The sequence below is a fragment of the Acinonyx jubatus genome, chromosome A2 (assembly GCF_027475565.1).
Source record: "Acinonyx jubatus isolate Ajub_Pintada_27869175 chromosome A2, VMU_Ajub_asm_v1.0, whole genome shotgun sequence".
Taxonomy (NCBI): Eukaryota; Metazoa; Chordata; class Mammalia; order Carnivora; family Felidae; genus Acinonyx; species Acinonyx jubatus.
In genome coordinates, this window is record NC_069383.1 from 12739784 (window position 1) to 12756236 (window position 16453).

At 43.0% G+C, this 16453-nt stretch overlaps 1 protein-coding gene across 4 annotated transcripts in view; it reads right to left on the minus strand.

The window, feature by feature from the left end:
- Nucleotides 1-16453, minus strand: part of MGAM2 (maltase-glucoamylase 2 (putative)) — a 108282-nt gene that overhangs the window by 58629 nt on the left and 33200 nt on the right. For all 4 annotated transcript variants that reach the window (XR_008296572.1, XR_008296573.1, XM_053217978.1 and 1 more), the window contains exons 16-27: nt 13552-13723; nt 12674-12790; nt 11806-11960; nt 11594-11678; nt 10413-10469; nt 9471-9595; nt 8520-8608; nt 7684-7721; nt 5357-5524; nt 4011-4166; nt 2651-2872; nt 413-567 (exon numbers count right to left, since the gene is read on the minus strand). Coding sequence is in view for 2 of the 4 variants with exons in the window: in XM_053217978.1 (XP_053073953.1) it covers nt 413-567; nt 2651-2872; nt 4011-4166; nt 5357-5524; nt 7684-7721; nt 8520-8608; nt 9471-9595; nt 10413-10469; nt 11594-11678; nt 11806-11960; nt 12674-12790; nt 13552-13723 (1539 nt within the window). In the remaining 2 variants the exon portion in view is untranslated. The remainder of the gene's footprint in view (nt 1-412; nt 568-2650; nt 2873-4010; nt 4167-5356; nt 5525-7683; nt 7722-8519; nt 8609-9470; nt 9596-10412; nt 10470-11593; nt 11679-11805; nt 11961-12673; nt 12791-13551; nt 13724-16453) is intronic.

A 16453-nucleotide genomic window follows, 5' to 3' on the forward strand; every position in this document is an offset into this window, starting at 1 on the left:
AGAATCCACGCTGAGCGTGGAGCCCGACATGGGGCTTGATCCCATGACCCTGAGATCATGACCTGAGCCAAAATCGAGAGTCAGATGCTCAACTGACCGAGTCACCCAAATGCCCCTGTTGTGCTTATTAAATACAGCTTTCTTTTCTCCTTAACACAAACAATGAGTAGAACATGCATTTTTCTTTTTCTGAAATCAGGCAACACCTATTTTAAACCTCTGGTTCATTTTTCTTTTTGAGTTAGTGCCTAATAGAAAATGGAGTAATAGATCAATTCCCTGTTTAACACACACACACAAACACACACACACACTTACATTATCTCTAAGATTAATATTTCACCTGCATTAATTAGAACCACCATAATTAGATCTAAAACCACTTTAATGAAACTAAATAAATTTTGCTTACATCACAGTGTTGGAGCTTTTTCGTCGAATCTGGATCCCAAAAGGATTGTTCTGAATCCTGACATCATACAGACGGTTTTCAGGGGAGCCAACAGGAGAGCGAGGCGTGTTCAGAGGCACTGGGACCTCGTACCTTTTGTTAGTGGCATCAAAGATCTGACAAGAGAGAAAGAAACTTTCTGATGGAATAATCTTAGACCTAAAATCCCTCATGCCAGCTCATATAATTCATTTCCCATGTTTTCTGGCCAGTTTGAATCACATGGGGAGGCATCAAATATCCCAAAGCAAATAGATGTGAAGCCTCCCCACCTACAGTGCCCGATATGGATCCTGAACTCAAAATGCTCCTAGAAATACCTATTCAAAGGCAGGGAGGGCACTTTCTCTAAATAGTTTGTGAATTATGGGCATAGAATTTCATGGATAGAATGTGTGTGTGTGTGTGTGTGTGTGTGTGTGTGTGTATGAGAATGTGAATATGAACGTGCATGTAAAGGTGTGAGATGACGTTTGGGCATATGAGTATATTTTAGAAATAGAGAACTGAGTTTTCTCTAACGTGGACTCAGATCTTAATGGCTGAACTTCAGACACTTAAGACAAGTTTTGTCTATAGCCTTGTTTCTCAAAATCGTGTTTCTCAGACCCAAAGCAGCAGTATAACCTGCAGTCTTGTTAGGAATGCAGAATCTCAGGCCTCCCTCCCATTCCCCTTTTGAATCTGAATCTTCATTTCTACAAGATCTCAGGGTGATTCATGCAATATTACAGTGTGAAAAACAATTTCTAGAGAAGAGCTGTCTAAGGCGGTATTGTCACCAGCAAGACCCTGTGACTCCCTGAATTCAGGATTGACTCACTGAACTCAGGAAACCCCTAGAAGCTTCTGCCTAACTGTCAATTTCATCTTTTAGAAATTAACTAATGGATTGCTGGAACAGGAAAAGGGACATTTGAGGAAAGGTCTGTGCAGATGAATCAGAAAGTGGAGGGTGGGTGATGGGTATTGAGGAGGGCACCTGTTGGGATGAGCACTGGGTGTTGCATGGAAACAAATTTGACAATAAATTTCATATTAAAATAAATAAATAAATAAATAAATAATAAAATAATGTCTGTAAATGCACTTAATAAATCAATGCAACAAAAATGTAAAAATAAAAAAATAACACCTGCATTTAAAAAAAAAAAAAGACAGTGGGGACAGTTACCTTAGCTTCATTATAATGTTAAAACCCCCCTCTGAATATTCATCCCAAGCCCTAACGAAAGGAGCCTACTTACCCCTGTTTGGGAGTCCCTGGCTTTGGAAATCCTTCCTTGGGGTCTCCCTATTTGTACACATAAAGATGACCCTAGTGAGGCAACTCCACCTGACATAGTCTCTGTCTATAACCCACCAAGCAGCAAACCCACTTTGGTTCATTAACCCACCAAGCAGCAGATCCACAAGATACTTGTGGCCATTACGTACTTGAAATATGCTAGTCTGAACTGAGACTCACTATAAGTACAAAATACACACCAAAATTTAAAGAGTTAGTATGATGAAAAGATCCTAAAATATCTCAAGAATTGTATTTGGATTACACGGTGAGATAACATTTCAGCATATTGGTTCAACAAAATGCTATTAAAATGAATTTCATTTGATATTTTTTCAAATATATTTTAGAAATGTGGCTATCAGGAAATCTATGTGGTTCCCACTGTACTTCCATCAGACCAGAGCTGTGGGCCTCAAAAGTGTGGCCCCTTAACCCGCAGCATCAGCATCACCCGGAAACGTGTTAGAGAGGCAGCCTCTCGGGCTGGAAACTCCGGGGGGCAGGGCCCAGCAATCTGAGCTTTAACAAGACCTGTAGGTCATTCTGGTGCTCTCTGAAGTTTAAGAACCACTGCTAGAAAAATAACTCTAAAGGTAGAAGTGGGTTAATGCCACTATGTGAGTTTCCCATGGAGCAGACACGTTTTTCACAGGGCTGAGTAATGGTCCTTTGAGGATGCTTATGCCCGAGCACTCAGCGGTGCAGGAAATTCACAACCCTGGTGGATCCAAGGTTATGTCCTGGGTCCACCATCCTCCTGGCTCTCTGACATTTACTTCCCTGGGCTGCCGTGCCTTTGTCCGTAAAATGAGGGATTTGGACACGAAGATGTTTCAGTGACTTTCATCCATATGGAGCTGTAAGAATTCCATGTTGAGGATCAGAACCTGCAACGCCTTGAAAATTACCTTGAACTGCAGCATGTTTTCTGTGTGGTAGATGACACTCAGGCGGAGGAAGCTGATCATTGCAGAAAGAGAACCAGCAGCAGTGGCTGCTCGAGTTGATTCAGGGGTCATCAGGTGGGTGAGGTCTGTGGTGATGCCCGTGGGCAGGTACTGAATGTTACTGGCAGCATAATTAGGGATGGTGTCATAGTAACAGGTAGGCACACCAGGAACAGTTGTGTCCTGAATAAGAGGAGAAATTCTCCATCAGACTCTAACACCCACACTTCAAGGACCTAATTACCAAGGAAGTTGGTTCACACGGCCTGAGTCTCTTACACCATGCCCATTATTATGGGTTGAGTTATGCGCCCCCCTACCCCACCAAAGATATGAAGTCCTACCCTGGTATCTGTTAGAGTGACCTTATTTGGAAATAGGGTCTTTGCAGATGATCAGGTTAAATGAGATCATTAGAATAGGCCTAATTCAAGATGACTGGTGTCCTTATTAAAAGGGGACATTTGGACACAGACCTGCCCCCAGTGAGAATGCCATGTAAGGAGAAGGCAGAGATCAAGGGCGATGTTTTTTTATAAACCAAGGAAGACCAGAGAGTGCCAGACAACCACCAGAAGCTGGGAGAGAGGCATAGGACAGAGTCTCCCTCCCTTCTCTCAGAGGGACCCATATTTACTGACATCTTGATCTCAGATTTCTAGCTCCCTGGAGTCTGAGATAACAAATTTATGTTGTTCTAAGTCACCCAGTGTGTAGTACTTTGTTATGACAGCACCAGCAAATGAATACACCCATTTAAAAATACATGCCCATTGGCTTCCTCCCCTGGGTGAACAGGGAAGTGTCAGCAGAAAGCCTGATCTGGAGACTGGAATCTCAGGCAGGGTTCCACCCCCCACTGCCCTCACGGCCCCCATTGTGATCTTGGGGTAATCACTTATTTTCTCTGACTTTCATTCTCTCTGTTTTTCAAGTGATGAGAAACAGTCTTAGCTTCCTGCATGGACCCGCTCATAGATGGGAAAGAATCGCTTAAAAGACTCCATACACAATGCATACCCAATGTATCATGGATGCATTTAAAATAAAAGTGGGGTTTTTAATGCTGTGGTTGGAGGAAAGAGACAGCCAGAGTGGCAATAAGTATATTTGGATTCAGGATATCTGAGGAAAACACTGGTCACCTATCACACAGAATTGGCAAAATAATTCATCGGTTGACAGAGTGTCAGTTTCCTTCTGAAGGATGATTACGGTTCAACCCATCATCATTCGGAAAGTGTTTTCTAGGTGTCTAATTACTCGTGGGGCAGTTTTTACAACTTCCCGCTCACTGTGGTGATGTGTTCCAGATCATTACCTCCCAGAGGCAGCCCCGCTTCCTGCAATGCTCCAGAGTGAGGGGGGGCTCATCAGGGTAGCAGTTGAATTTCTCCAGGTCACTGACTGGAAGTTCCCATTTAATGGAGAATTCTTGTCCAAGTACCAGTCCCTTGAGATCAGTAATCTTCACCACCTGAGGGAGGAGAAAGGAGGCTGTGGTGACAAACGAGGTGAGGTAGAGCCACCTGGATAACGTCCTTCCCTGATGATCTTCATTCAATACCAGTTCATCCAACACCACTTTGTCATGGGATATTTGGAACATTAGCTTTTACCCTCTGGGGCTTTTGACCTCCCCGTCAGGAAAATGGACTTGGCTTATTCCTGACCCTTCTCACCTCGTGGAGTCACTGTGGGATACTGAATGGGAAGGGCTGCACAGATCACAGGCAGGGCTGTCTTTCTCAGACTTTGCCCCCTGGGTGTGGTGTGCATACATTTTAATAATGATGGCAGTCATCACACAAACTAAAACTACACTGAGCATTTATATGGGCCAAGCACCGTGACAACCACTTTGTATGCATTATTTCTATCAATCCTAGAAGGTGATGCTATGCTGCAAATACTACGGCTACCTCCATCTTACAAGATCAAAAATGAGGTGTAGAGGGGCGTAATGCTTTCTTTGCCCAAGATCTCACAGCTAGGGGGCAGTGGAGCTAAGACTGGAACCCCATCCTGCCTCATTCGAGAAACCAGGCTCGTACTGTTAGCTATATGCATTGTCAAAATGGAAGGGGGCTGCCCTAAGAAATAGTGGATTTCCTGGTGCTTGAAATACTCAACTAACAATTGGAATCTTTTGTCAGAGATAATCATGTAAGGGACTCCTTCAATAAGAGCAGAACTGGATTACCCCTTGTATTTTATTCAACTCTCATTTTCTATGATGGTATAAAATTAGCGTGTCTTTTATACCTTTATACCTTTTATACCTTTTACACCTATATCTTTGTGTCTGAAGCAAAGAGAGTCTTTAACTCAAATGGGAGGACAAATGTGTGAATACTCTCCAGGGCTAGGCCAAAGTATTGAATCATATTTTGACCACATCACATCTGGGATCAGCAGGTCTAGTTTTAAATCTGCCCAGAGAAGAACTGCCTTCTCTGCCTTCTGCAGTATTATGATGCAAAGAAAGCTCAGGAGTCCATATTGAGCATGCATATGATTCTCCTTCAGCAACTTCCCTGTCATGGCATAGATTTTTGCAGTGAGCCAGTAACTGCTGAAGGTCAAAAGAGCAAGGGAGAGCAGTCTGTAAGAACCTTAGGCTGGGGCTTTCGATAAGGGCCCTGAAAGGAGGAAACAATCTCGTACCTTTGATGAAACATTGTAGGTAACATTTAAAATGGACCTGTAAGAATTCTTCAATGAAACAGTGAAATTCATAGGTTGCTTGTCCATTCCCAAGATTATGATATCTGTAAACGTGAGGTTGTTGGGGTCCGTATAGTTATTATTTATAACCTTTGCCTGTAGATGGTTCTGGAAAAAAAAAAAAAGAAACAACACACATCTACTTAGAAACCCGGTACATCACCAAATACCACTCAACAATTTTCTTTCTGACATCTAAGCTATGTCCTTTATCTCTGAAGTTCTTTTTTTTAAGTTTATTTACTTATTTTTGAAAGAGAAAGAACACACAGGAGGAGCAGAGAGAGAGGGAGAGAGAGGGAGAGAGACAGAGAATCCCAATCAGGCTCTGCACGGTCAGCACAGAGCCCCAAGCAGGGCTTGAACTCAAGAACTGTGAGATCATGACCTGAGCCGAAACCAAGAGTTGGACGCTTATCCTACTGAGCCACCCAGGCTCCCCTATCTCTGGAGTTCTAATTGGTGCCTGGTGATCATCCCCAGGGAATTTGTTAACCCAGACTCTTAACAGTCTTCAATCTTTCAGTAACATTTCATGTTTGTTTGGGTTCACTGATTATTTATCGATTCTATCACTCAGGAAATACATTCTGGACATCACAGAATTTCCAAGTGACACTATGGGTACTCATAAAACAAACAAAAAGACATGATTATGCATAGAGACTTGTGGGCACACAAAGGTGAAGACATACACATACACACAAAGAGGGCCTAGATGACTCTTTCTTTTTATTTTAATGATAATAAGAGCTGAAATTTCTGAACCCTTACTGTGTGCCAGGCACGGTACTAAGCATCTCATTGAATTCTGACAGGAAGCTATGAGGCTAAAGCCACTGTGAGCCCCATTCTTCAGATGAGAAGACTGAGGCCAAGGGAGGCAGACCACCTACCCAGGGAGCCACAGTTCAAAGTGATGTAGTTGACCTCTAACCAAGGTGGGACTAAAGACTGAAGAAAAAAAACGGGGACACTTTGATGTTTAAAAAGACTAGGCAACCCACAAATGATTTTTAGCAAAGGTGTAAAAACAATGCAATGGAGAAAAGGGAGCCTTTTCAACAAATGGTGCTGGAGCAGTGGGCCATCCAGAGGCCCCAAGGAGAACCTGTACCTAAACCTCACATCTTGATAATAATCAACTCAAAGCAGGGGCACCTGGGTCACTCAGTCTGTTGAGCATCCGACTTTGGCTCAGGTCACAATCTCACAGTTTGTGAGTTCAAGCCCCGCGTCAGGCTCTGTGCTGACAGCTCAGAACCTGGAGCCTCCTTTGGATTCTGTGTCTCCCTCTCTCTCTGCCCCTCCCCCACTTGCATTCTGTCTGTGTGTCTCTATCTCTCAAAAATAAATAAACATTAAAAAAATTAACTCAAGGCAGTTCACAGACTTAAAGGTAAAACTCAAATTTTTAGGGAAAAAAATACAGGAGAAAATATTCAAGATCTAGGGATACAAAGAGTCCTTAGAGTGGACACCAAAAAGCATGATCCAAAGGGGGATCTGGGTGGCTCAGTCAGTTAAGCGTCCAACTTCAGCCCAGGTCATGATCTCATGGGTCATGGGTTCAAGCCCTGGGTCAGGCTCTCTGCTGATAGCTCAGAGCCTGGAGCCTGCTTTGGATTCTGTGTCTTCCTCTCTTTCTGCCCCTCTCCTGCTCATGATCTGTCTCTCAAAAATAAATAAACATTACAAAGAAAAGAAAAGAAAAAAGAAATCCCTACCCATGCACAGACTTCTAAGAGAATCCAACTAGAATTCTCATATGACCTGCTACCATCACTGCCTTTCTTCCTCTTGGTCCCCTCGAGAGAGAGATGAGGCAAGTAATGTTCTGTATCTTTCTGTATCTTCCAACCTCTCAAAACCACCACTTAATACCTGTGCCCAAGTTTTAGGGGCTGGAAAAGAGGACCATTATGGAAGAACCTCCAACAGGCCCCGTGCCCCTACCTACATCCCACACATGCTTGCACCCCACCAAGTACACATCCCCGAAGCTAGGACTCATCCTATCAGACTCAGAGGTAAGAATTTTTTTTCCAGAAAAATCCAAGTTCTTCACTGAAGTCATACTGATATTTGATAAACTTATTTATATATCTAACATAGATTAAAAACTATCATTTTAACTCTAATTTTTTCTGGGATTGTCACAAGCCCTGTCTCTGTTCCACATCGCCAAGCATCACAGCAAACCGAAAACTCAAGAAGCAATCACAGAAAAGGATGCACACTGTGTGCTCCTCAATAACAGTACTTACAGAGGCGACAGAAAAATCATACAGAATATACTTTTCATCTAAAAGAGAAAGACAGAAGGGTACCTGTTATTATAGGAAGCAGAGGAGCTGTGCGGTCATGCTTTCCTCTTCATGTGGAATACCTCTGCTTCCCCAAGTTCTTCCCATTTTTCTCAAGCCTCCAAGTTTCTTGGACCGCTTCTACCAGCACTAATTGCATCCCCCTCTGAGCTCCCATGGTACTTTGTCGTGCCATTTTGCTGGCATTTCAAACATGGTGACCTCCACTTATAGTCATCCGCATGCACACTGTATCTATCCTGCTGGACCAGGAGTTCCTCGGGGGCAATGTCTACAGCTCATCCATCTTTATATCCTCTATATACGGTGCAATAATAAATAGCCAATGAATATGAAGAAATGCTAATCGTACGCAGGGCACGGCTTTTATATAATCACAGGCCACACATAAGCTTTTGTCGGTTACCTCTATGGAAATCTTACAGTGGAAAATCACACTACACAAATTAGATACTCCACCTTGATAGTAATCAAAGCAATATTTTACAAATCTATTTACAAAACATGTTATTTGGTATTGGTAATGATACCCAGAGAAGAGAGTAATTAAACTAAACCAAATAATGTGTGTCACTTTGGTAGAGTCAATAACATACAAGTTGCTCATCTGAAGTCTATTTTAATGCATTGTGCTTGGCTAACTGAACTTTCAGAATAAATTGGTTCCAAGCTACAGAAGCAAGCACTGATGATAACAGGGTTAGTGTCATTCTGGACAGCCTACAATGACTACTTTCCACTGAGAACCCCAGGGAGAGCAACAGAGGGAAGCCTACCTTTGAATTCACCATTATCCCAGTACAGCTCTCCCTTTGCTTCTCTCTTATAGTCCAAGGCAACAATGAGTCCCAGGGGATTCTTCCGACTGTGAAAGAGCAACCCTCAATTTTCAGAGAATGAAGAAGACATAGAAGTATGTTCAACCAACCCCTTTTATGCCTTAGGGACAGATGAACTCAGAGTCTATCCCAGAAATGGAGTAGATATTGACACTGTATGGAAACACAGAAGTTGGGTGTGGGTAGACAACAGAGGCTGGTTGTGAATGAGCATAACAATGGTAGAAGGAGGCCATTCCTGCCAAAGACTGGGCTTGCAATACTACTAATAATCAGCACTTACTGGGTGCTTGCCATGTGCCAAGCATTCTTCTAAGTGCCCTATGGACAATAAACCATGTCTACTATATTTTCATTCAACCTTCATGATAACACTAAAAACTCAAACCATTGTCATCCCCAGTTGACTAGTGATAGGCAGCAACACAGAAAGTAGGTTGTCCATGGCAATACATCTAATGTGTAATAGAGCTGGAGCCTGAACCTGAACTTTCTGACTCTTAACCCTGGAAGCTATGTTGACTTCCCTGTGATAACTCTTACCTCCTATTTACCTTGCATTCTCTCATGCCTAAGGGAATCTACTTGAAGACAGTTGCTGGCCATAGGGAAATCCTCACGAATGACTGTTTTGACTGTTCTTAAAATCTGATTCAGTCCCCAAGTGAAAGGCTCTAGAAACATGGAGGAGCTGAGGCTACGTTACCCACTAAATGAACATGAAGGTGCCACTTCAGGGCTGACCTTGAAAGGAGGGGAGATGGATTACTGACTGGAGATGTTTCCCCATGATCTGTCCACATTTAGTGTCCATTTGCCTGCCCCATAACACACTCCCCTTGGAGCGTCAGAGCAGTCACACCGTAGAAGAATGAGGGAGGAGCTTACCTGGCCTCTGTGGTTGTGTTGGGCTGCTGGGTGGGAAATATGAAGCCCCCACGGAGGTGAAGTCCAATCCTATCGGGTGGTAGCTGCATCTCTACCAGTTGTTTCCTCCACTGGATAGCTACTCCCTAACCAACAGAATGAGGACAGAGCACATAATGGACTGTTGGACTAGGAGGTACTGTGGAGATCATTTAGTTCAGTCACCTCATTTGCAATGAATCAGTCAGAGAAAGACAAATACTATACGATTTCACTCATATGTGGAATTTAAGAAACGAAACAGATGGACATATGGGGGGTGAGAAGAGACAGGCAAACCATAAAACAGACTCTTAACCACAGAGGACAAACTGAGGGTTGCTAGAGGGGTGTTGGATGGCGGGATGGGCTGACTGGGTGAGGGGCATTGAGTAGGGCACTCGTTGGGATGAGCACTGGGTGTTATACGTAAGTGATGAATCACTAAATTCTACTCCCCAAACAATATTACACTATATATTAACTAATTGGAATTTAAATAAAAACTTGAAACAAAAAAAAAAAAAGGAAAGCAGAGACCCCCAAAAGCGAAGGATTGCCCAAGGCATAATTAAAGTAGATAGCAGATCTGAGACTCAAATCTGCCCTATTTCTTTATATTGTACCATGTGGTGATTCCACAATTGGGCTTTCCTTCACTAGGGTATCACAGCCTCCAGCCAATTACTAGTTCTCACAGCTGCAGAGTAACCAGGTTCATAAAATGAAAATTCCTATAAACCTACCCCAGTTATGCACATTTCATAGTATGTCTAGAAAGACCTTCTTCACAGAGAAGTACTCTCTATCAACTAAAGTTAAAGCATTGCACCGTTATCCTCCCCCAAGCTCCCAGGACCGTTGCCTTAGAAATGCCCTCTGCTAGAGGCTGGTCTCTGACCCAAGCGGGGCTGCCTTACTTACTGTCTCATAGTCGTACCACATGGCATCCGGTATGTATGCCTTCACTTGGTCCACACCCTAGGGAAACCCCAACAATGAGCAACATCAGCACACCCCTTACAGTTTACACAACGCCTCATATGTTTGTCTGTACCATCTTGAGAGATGGTTGGGATCATTCCATTCTACAAGTGCAAATACAGATACTTAGAAAGTTGGGCAGTTTACTGAGAGCAGAGTTGTGCCCAGAAATTAAAATGTGGATCCTGAGAAACTGAACAGAAGACCATGGGGGAGGGAAAGGAAAAAAAAAAGTTAGAGAGGGAGGGAGGCAAACCATAAGAGACCCTTAAAAACTGAGAATAAACTGAGGGTTGACGGGGGGTGGGAGGGAGGGGAATGTGGGTGATGGGCATTGAGGAGGGCACCTGTTGGGATGAGCACTGGATGTTGTATGGAAACCAATTTGACAATAAATTTCATATTAAAAACAAATAAATAAGTTTTGCTTCAAGGCTCTGGAACTTCCCAAGAGAAGCATAGAAAGTTCTTTCACTGAGCTACTTGTGTAGTCTGATGGGTGGGAGGAGACTGAAACAGCCAAACCTCTAGGAGAACCTTCCAGTAGGACTGCCCGCTGCCCAGCATCTGCCCAGAGACGGGTCTTTGACATGAATACAGTGGTGATCTTTCATGTTTATAAAATGGCCAGCATAATCCTGATTCCTCCCCCACACTTCCCCACTCATACTTAGGAAGGGTATGTGTGGTCCTTCATATATATGGTCTCCAGGGTAACACCCTCCCCTTGTCCAGACCTCTCTCCCTCCCTGTTTCTCTCTCTCGCCTCTTCTCTTTTCCCGATCCAACCCCAAGAGCACACATCCTTTGGTCAAAGGGAAGTACAGACAGATGGCCAGCTGAAACTCCCATGGCATTTAAAGCCCCTGTCAATGCATGGCCATAGGCTTAAGAAAACAAGTTTTAATGTAATTTTACAAAATGGAAATTGTTTTGCTTGGTGACGCAGTGGACCAAGAATTACTATTTTTCTAATTTCCAAACTTTCATAATCTTTCTCTCATTCATATTTGTATTGATATTTAAACACAGCTATAGACACTCAGGACTGAGCTTATCCAGCCAGAGAGCCATGAGGACAAATGTGATATTCCACACTATTGTTCAGATTATAAAGATACCTCATATAAAACAGGTGTGATGAGAAGTCCAGGCCCCCATAAGAACTGCTCGTGCACCTCCCATGTAGCTGGGTCCTGGTAGAACCTAGAAAACAGAGAAGGCAGATGAACCCTCCAATACAGAACAACAGCACACTAGATGGCAACAAGATCCTGACTAACCAGGTGAGATCAGGATCTGAGAGGGACTCTTGGTGGGTCAGGAAACTCACTCATGGACAAGGGGCCTTGCCACGGTGTCTCCCCGGGTGTGAGCTCGGTAGAAAAGGGTGTAGAGATAGGGGAGTAGAGCGTAGCGGATGTTCAGATAATGTTTGGAGGAATTCACCAGCAGAGAGTGGCTGCCAAAGGCAACAGGATCCTGATCCTAGGAGAGAAGGAAGCAAATATTAGATACTTCCATTGTGTATTGAAAGTTTGCTCCCTTATGATAAGAAGCTTTCTCAGATAAAAGTAGCTATGGTCTCCACCTTGGAAGATAGCAAAGGGTTCCCCAAACTATAAGGATCTTGGTCCTGCTTCTTCATCATAGATGAAAAAACAGTATCAAAGATTAATGGTTTTACCAATGTAAACTGCAAACATGTGGCAGAGTTTAAATTTGACAGGTGTCTTATGATCCCAGTCTATGGCAGCCTCAAGGGTGATAAAGAAGCCCATGGAGGTAACCATGAAGATAAAAGGGTTATAGAGGGTCCTGCTCCCTTCAGAGCTGATCTAATTTATTTTATACCTTGAGGTTCCTCATAGTACTTCATAGTACCAGTGGACTCCAATGGTCCCATCTTATAAAAGGTAGTGACAGACATAATAGCACCACAGAAACTCTAACACCTCTTCTCACCTTTGTTGGTGGGTAAAAGAAAAATCAATATAAATCACAATAAAATCACTCAATATGTATATATTCCTTCCCATATACCCTTATCCCAATATTCTGCTCTTTGGGCCTATGACCCCAAATTTATCTATTCTCCTTCTGCACTTAGGGCCAACCTGTAGGATTTTCTGCAATCCTCTTTGAGAACAACTAGATTAGACAATCCAAGAAGTTTCCATCCCTTCACTTGGAGACCTTACCACAAACTCAGGCCCATTATGATTCCTTGATAGTGGATAAAAGGCTCCAAGCTGCATCCACCTTCTGCAGAGCTCCTCTGTGACATTTTTTGTATAACCACAGATGTTGGCACCTACCTGGAGATTTAGCACACATACAAGTACAGTGGTCAGTGATAGAGGAGACAGCAGTGATTGTATACCTATGTAGTAAGGGAACAAAATCTTTTTTATTTACACCATTCCATGTTTAAAGGGGTTCTCCAGGCTTTCAGGGCCAGCCCCCAGCCAAATGGAAGAAAGCAGCAAATGTGCATCGTGAATCAGCTGACAAGAGGAAGACTGATTGGTGGTATATCAAGGGCTCATCCTCAATATTCAGCTCCCAATTTCATCCTTTGCTATTCACTGATGCTTTGCTGATGGACATTTTCTGTGATGTTAATATATTTTACTCATGGTGTCTCTATCCTAACTTCAGAGATTCCATGGATGACTACCCACTGATAAAGTTTTACCATTCATCTTCAAAAGACAGTTCATGCCACATATAAAAATGAATTTTCTTTTTTTTAATGTATGAAATTTATTGTCAAATTGGTTTCCATACAACACCCAGTGCTCATCCCAAAAGATGCCCTCTTCAATACCCATCACCTACCCTCCCCTTCCTCCCACCCCCCATCAACCCTCAGTTTGTTCTCAGTTTTTAAGAGTCTCTTATGCTTTGTCTCTCTCCCACTCTAACCTCTTTTTTTTCCTTCCTAAAAATGAATTTTCTAATACATACCACACAGAGACATATATGCTTCTTGGTTTTCAGACACCTCAAAGACTAGTAATGGAAAGAATGCCAAAGGAGAAAAAGTTAAGTTTCCTTGGTTAAGAGGAAAACTCACCATGGGGATACCAAATAGGTTGAACTCAAGGATACTAGGGATGGACCACCGGAGATCATCCCATGTGGCTGCATTGTCTCCCAACCAATGAGCAGCAAACTTGCCAGACCCAGCAAAAGTAGAACGGGATAAGATGAAGCTACTTTTGTTCAAGGGGATACCCTCCATGGCACTGAAAAGGAACACAATCAATTGAATGTGAAGTGAGCTGTGAATGTCTAGGACTCACCTATATCCAAGGGCAGCAATGGACTTTCCAACCAAATAGAAAAAGCATCAGGGCATCATAAGCTAGGTGAGCAAACTAGTTTAGCATTGTTAAGAGCTTCTTTCCCACTTCTGAATAAGGTTTTAGACTTCATGTAAGACAGCACAAACCTCTATAGTCCAGCTCCCACCCCCCGCCCTAAGAAATGTCTCTAGACTCCTGTCCTCTTGATTATGCTTTCTTCATCTTGTTGGATCTGGTTGTGCCTCTGACCCTTCTGGTCGACAAGACACTGGAACTGTGCCTTGGGTCCTTGGCTCCATCTTCTTCCTCCAGACAGAGATTTTCCAATGGCCCTTGTTTCCATGCTTTGCTGCCCATACATATATCATCCTGTTTAGTATAACACCAGTTCATGTTGAAATTCTGTAGCCCGTGCTGGCCTAGGAGGATAGTTTGTACACCACCTGGGCTCCAGGCACCTGGGTTCCTCAAAAGCTTCAGAACTTATAATTAGCAGTTCTCAATGTTGGGAAATCTTAATTAATATGAGATCAGTGAGTCTCAAAAGATGACATATGATACTCTTTATAAAGTTAAATGCAATCCAAATACAAATACCTATACTAGATATACAAATACAAATACCTATACTAGATATACAAATATCTATATTAGATAGAAGAGAAAGCAAAGGAATTGAAAAGATGGAGTGCAGAAAGATAAAGACTTCAGGATGGAGGGGAGCATGGGGTGGGAAGAACACGTAGTTAGATGACGGCTCTTTTCCTAGCTTTTATTCTGAATACTCTTTTGCATAGGCACTTCCTTGAAATGCCTCTCCCTCCTTTCTCCTTCCCTCATAAACAGCTCACACCTTCCTTTAGGGATCTCATATTAAACAAAATTACAACTATGGGGTAGTGACACCCTGGCCACAACTGCTGCGAGCCCTTTCCTTTTGGTACATGGTCTGAGACAAGTGTGCCAGCAGGCACCGGGCAGTTCCTCACAGACCCTGTCACAGCCACCAATTCATCCCCACTTCATATCCTGAGGACCGCCTTATGAGGAGTCTATCAATGCCAAATGACTTACAAGGGCAGAGGGGAGAAAATTCTGAAAAAGAAGATGGGTTTAGAAGAGTGAGCCCTCCATTTGTACAACTTAGCAAGTGATAAAGGTAACACAAAGGAGAAAACTCACTCTTCCACCCTTACCCTCATGTCTACTTGGCTCTCGATGAGCAGGTACTTTGCCTTTATTACCACTGACTAGGGGGTTTATTGTATGCTGCAGTCATGGATCATAAAAGAAACACCTTCAGGTTGTACAGAGTAAAACTGAAACAGGGATAAGGTTATCTGAGGTTACAGGTTTATCTACAGGCCAACCTTCATGGTACCACAGATTAAATAAGTCTGTTTTCAAGCCCAGAGGGACAATCTTATTCAGAGATCCTCAAGTCTCTCCTTTCTATCCCTCAGGTTTGGTCTGCTTATCATCCAGTCCTGATCTCTGAGGGGATCTGATCTTTCTACTTTCAGCTTAGAGGGAGGAGAAGTTCATTCTTGGGGTAGACCAGTAATCACTGCCCCCAAACAATACTTCCAGGAAGGCTGAGCCAAATAGCCATCAGATCTATGACTTAACTTTTCCTGATGCTCAGATTCCACTGAAAAAACATCTTATTTGTTTTTCTACCACTCTGCCTCATATCCAAAGGCCAAGTTCCACTTATTTCCAGGGACTTAGGTCACTCTGTCTGACCCAGAGAACTTAGAAAGGCACTTACTACCTTCTCCATCACAGTTACCTTTTAACTATTAATCATAGCTATTAGAATCTATGAACCAAGCCCATCATGATCTTACAGAACTTTTATTACATGGAGACACCAGCCATAAAGCAATCTGCAACTCTCTTTCCCTCTTCCTGCCTATTCTTTCTTACCCTGGTCACTTAGCCACTCTCCCACCCACTTTCCATTCTTAGAAGCGTCTGCGGGTTGAAATAGATCGGAACTAAAAGAAACTCTGGCCAACATCAGTCCCAGCCTCCCGTTCCCAAGATGAGGAACCTGAGCCTTATTCATCTAATTTATTTCCCAGGAAAGGTAGAGTGAGGGAGACAGAGGTCAGAAAGAGAAGATAACAAAATTAGAAATGTGTCCTTTTTCCTGAAGCTTTTCTTTTATTGAGATCAAAACTTTGGCATTTATTGGACAAGGACTCTCTCTCACCTGGACAATCCAGCATAATTCAAAGTCTGGAGGGCACAACGGAGCAGGAAAACAAGTGGTGTAGTCTAACTCACCTCTCTCACCAGGCCCCCTGTGGAGCCCTTCCTGACTTCTCTCCCTCAGACCAGCAGCTATTCAACACACATCTTTAGTATACACTATTCCTCAGGCTAAGGATATAGGCATGGCTTTTCCCTCAAGAAACTTACAGTCCAGCAAGAAAGAAAAAATGGGTTATCTAAAAGTTAGAAGATTTTTGCACATTAAGCTTACTGCAATACAAACAAAGGTAGCACAAAAAAAGGGAGACAGTCTTTCTAGAACCGACAGGCAGGTTTCCAGAATGACCATCTGAAGAGAGGCTTTAAAGATAAGCATATGCTTGCAGAAGGAGAATGGAGAGGGAGACTGGGGCAGGCAGTGGGGAGAGTAGCTAGAAGTATTGCATGCAG